This window comes from Myotis davidii, unplaced genomic scaffold, assembly GCF_000327345.1.
Source record: "Myotis davidii unplaced genomic scaffold, ASM32734v1 scaffold534, whole genome shotgun sequence".
Lineage (NCBI taxonomy): Eukaryota > Metazoa > Chordata > Mammalia > Chiroptera > Vespertilionidae > Myotis > Myotis davidii.
In genome coordinates, this window is record NW_006286678.1 from 1538148 (window position 1) to 1542354 (window position 4207).

The 4207-nt window shown below is 39.4% G+C and overlaps 1 protein-coding gene across 4 annotated transcripts in view; it reads right to left on the minus strand.

The window, feature by feature from the left end:
* STX17 (syntaxin 17) overlaps nt 1-4207 on the minus strand; it is a 50354-nt gene that overhangs the window by 725 nt on the left and 45422 nt on the right. For all 4 annotated transcript variants that reach the window (XM_015560483.1, XM_006758434.2, XM_015560484.1 and 1 more), the window contains exon 7: nt 426-512. In XM_015560483.1, the coding sequence (XP_015415969.1) occupies nt 426-512 (87 nt within the window). The remainder of the gene's footprint in view (nt 1-425; nt 513-4207) is intronic.

Sequence of the window (4207 nt, forward strand, 5' to 3'; positions counted from 1 at the left end):
CACAGATACCCCAAAGTTTTCATTTTGCACACATATTATTCCATGTCCTGGGGCTAAACACAAAATTCTATGGAAAGAGATGGCCCACCCCACACATGCTGTCACATCCTTAGATTTTTGTCCCTACTGGATTCTGGCAAGCCTCTCTATGCCCCTGAACCTCTAAATATTTCCTTCTAACACCAAATACCTTAGAGTGGGGCTGCAGTTTATTCTCTCTTTGAAAAAAATTTCTCTCCCAACAGAATGAAAGAGTAGAATATTACTACAGCCATTGATTTCTTGCACTACCTATGTGTCATTTCTTCCTTATTTCCTTAATTGCTGGTTCCCTCAAGATTAAAGAGAGCAGATCAATTGGGTTAATACTACAAATTCCTGGGAGCCAGAGTAACATTGATTTGTCAGCAGGAGCAGAATCTTACCTTCCCCAAGTTTCTGGTTCCCTCTTCCACATTCACAGCAGCAGTGTTGACATGGTCCTCAATGCTGTCAATCTTCTCCTGCTGAGACTAGATGCAAAGGAATTATGAGTGAGCATTCCGGCTGGGGAGCAGCAGAGAGCCAATACACACTATTTTAATTCCTGTAATCAGGGCCCTGTGTACTGCAGCCTTGCAGTCTTAATAGTGGTTCATTAATAGCATCTGATAAACTATGTCCAAAGTACAAATTCACTTGTGTGAAAAAAAAAAGAGGGTGACTTACTTATTAGGTAATAAAAGGCTGGCACCTTTATAGGAAAAAGCATCTCACACTAAAATTCATTCAAGCATACAAACATTCTCCAAATGAATCTATTTTCCAGGAGAAAAGAAATTCAAGTAAGCATTTACATGTCATGTGGGTTTGACAGGAAAGAAAACAAAAACAAAAACGAAAAAACCTCCCTATCTTATCTCTTTGAAGACTCAGTTTAAAACAGGCAAATTTGACTTAGGAGTAAAACTCCCTTGACCCAATAAATACAAATTATTACACTGTAGAAATAAGAATACAGTGTGGTTTGATCTGCCATGAAATCTTTCTACTTCTGATCTGATAAGCAGTAAGGAGCAAAGAATGAATTTACTGTCCTGTGTTTTACACCTGTACAATTTAATACATTTTAAAATCATGATAAGCTAAAATGTTTCTGATCAAATATATTAATAAATCATTCTACATAAAACGACAACACCTACACTGACACAACAGAAATTGTGACTCACAGAATCTCTGGGTAGAAGGAATGCTCAGGTCACTGAGTGGGATTTTTCCCTCAGATGTGTAAAGCCCTACTACAACATTTCTGACAAGTGGTTACCGAACCTCTGCTCAGACAATCAAACTTCTTTAATGTTAGCTCCCCTCCCCCAACAACCCATAGATGCATAAATGCCAGTTCTGACACCCTACCCTTGTTTCTCTTTAGGACAACCCCACACTTTCCATTCTTGCTTGGAAGTCTATGCTAGAAGATAAATCACAGATGCAAAGCTCTATCATCAACCTTGATGAGCTGAAAATAGTCTACATGTCCCCTTTTTCTCAGACCCAAAAGAATTCCATCAAGATGGCAGAGCCTGCCTGAGCCAACCACTGTAGCTCAATGGTTGAACATCGACCCATGAACCAGTAGGTCATGCTTCATTCCCAGTCAGGGCACATGCCTAGGTTGGGGGCTCAATCCCCAGTAGAGGGCATGCAGGAGGCAGCCAATCGATGATTCTCATAATTGATGTTTCTCTCTCTCTGTCTCACTTCCTCTCTCTAAAGTAAATTTTAAAAAAATGTATTTTTAAAAAAGATGGTAGAACCTATCATAATTACTGTCATTTCTAAAGCTCAAGTGTTATCTCAAGACCTCAGGGAAATATCTTTTAATGCTCCTTCCTACAAGGTTGGATATTGAAGCTCTATGACTTTTTTTTAATACAGTAAAATTGTAAAATAATTTTATTTAAGAAAAAATTTTTCACAAAAATACTTTGGGATAATTGGAGAAAGGATCACAAGACAAAACAAAGCCTGAGATTACTGATTATTTGAACTGTAATGCTCACCGTCATTGCAATCACCAGTACTAAATGAGGCCTCTCTCACCCTGGGGAGTAGCCCACACGTCTAAGTACTTATTCACTGACATAAGGAAGCTTGCTTAAATACGGGCATGGAAATGAGGCAGAGAGCAGACCACCCCCTATCCTGGGATCAGTAGTCATCCCTCAGTTGTGTAGATCTGCCTTCTTCTTCCCCTATTTTGCTTGGTTTGAATCCCAAACTTTGCCTATATCTTCAAACTCTGCTTCTTGAGTAAGAAGGACTCAAAATAACAGAAAATTAGATTTAGGCAACTGGTGTCAAAGTGTTAGTCACTGTCCACAGCATGACCAGCCAGGCTCCATTCAGAGCAAAATCTGGTCACCACCTTTCCACTATGTCCTTGGGTCTGTATGTTGGGCAAAATAACACATACACAATCTTATCTCAGTACAGAAACCCAAGCTCTTAACAACAGTGGCTCAGGAGCCTCCTCACCTATATCTACTAACCTCCTACATCTACTAATCTGCCTGTAAGTGCCCACATTTGACAACCTTCAAACTCTCTTCCTGACATTATATACTTTGGTGGCTCGTGTATGTTCTCAGCATCCTTTTAACAATAAATTAAATCACTTATGAGAATCACTGCAGTGTTTCTTGAGTAATACATGGACTTTTTCCTTTTTAAATAAAAATTATTTCAATACTAATGAAGAATTGTTTTTCTCTCTTTTTGAAAATATTTTTTAGTGATTTTTAGAAAGAGAGGAAGGGAGAGGGAGAGAGAGAAGCATCTATGTGGGAGGAAACATCCACTGGCTGCCTCCTGCACACCCCCTACCAGGGATTAAACCTGCAACCCAGCATGTGCCCTGACCAGGAATTGAACCAGCAACCTTTCAGTGCATGTACAATGTCCAACCAACTGAGCCACACAGGCCAGAGTAAATTGTTTTTCTTCTCCTTTTTTTTTTCAGACCTAGAACAAACTCTCCAAAAATGTATTTGGAATAAAAAAAAATACCCTGAATAGTTGCAGCAATCCTGAGAAAGAACAAAGTTGGAGGGACCACAATAACAGAATTCAAGATAAAATCCTCCAGCCAGGTTCTGGCGCCAGGTTCTGTAGACATGTTCCCTCGCTAGGTTCTCTAGCCAGGTTCTGTCCAGGTTCTCCAGCCAGGTTCAGTCACCAGATTCTAGTCAGGTTCTCTTGCCATGTTCTATCCAGGTTCTGTAGCCAGGTTCTGCCTCTAGGATCTTCAGCCAGGTTCTGTCTAGTTACTGCAGCCAATTTCTGTAGCCAGGTTCTGTCCAGGATCTTTTGCCATGTTCTCTCACTAGGTTCTGTCTCTAGGTTCTGTTGAATTGTTTTTCTTTTGAATGTTGATGTTGATAGTTATAGGCACACATTCTCTATATCAGCGGTTCTCAACCTGTGGGTCGCGACCCCTTTGGGAGTCGAACGACCCTTTCACAGGGGTCGCCTAAGACCATCCTGTATATCAGATATTTACATTACGATTCATAACAGTAGCAAAATTACAGTTATGAAGTAGCAACAAAAATAATTTTATGGTTGGGGGTCACAACATGAGGAACTGTATTTAAAGGGCCAGAAGGTTGAAAACCACTGAAAATTACTATCAAGTAATAGTAATACATTCAACAAATCTATTCCCAAATCCATTTACATCAATAAAAATGCTCTCTCTGGAACAGTCTTGCTAATAGTTGTGCAGTTTTATGATTGTGCTTGAAAAGCTATGGATTAAGAAGTTAATGCCAAAACTCCAGAATTTTTTCTTTATTACTAACTCCAAATTTCAGCCAGCTTTCAAGGCCAGCTCTACTCTTAGATCTTGACCAATCCAGATAACATTGATCCTGGTTCTGAACTCTAAATATATGTAGTCTCTATCCTGAATCATATGCAATCACATATACAGAAAAGCCCCAAAACAAACATACAAATGCTATGATATACAAGGAGAATACAGGATTATATTCACCTACGTTAGATAATAAATGAAGTAGGTAAGTAGGATGTCGACATCAGGGGATTTAGCAACAGGAAAAGGGCTGTAGGAGCTATAGTACTAAAATATCTAAAGATAATGTTGGTAGCAAAAGCAGAATTCTAACCAAGGAGCGTAAGGGAATCAACTAAGGGAGGAACA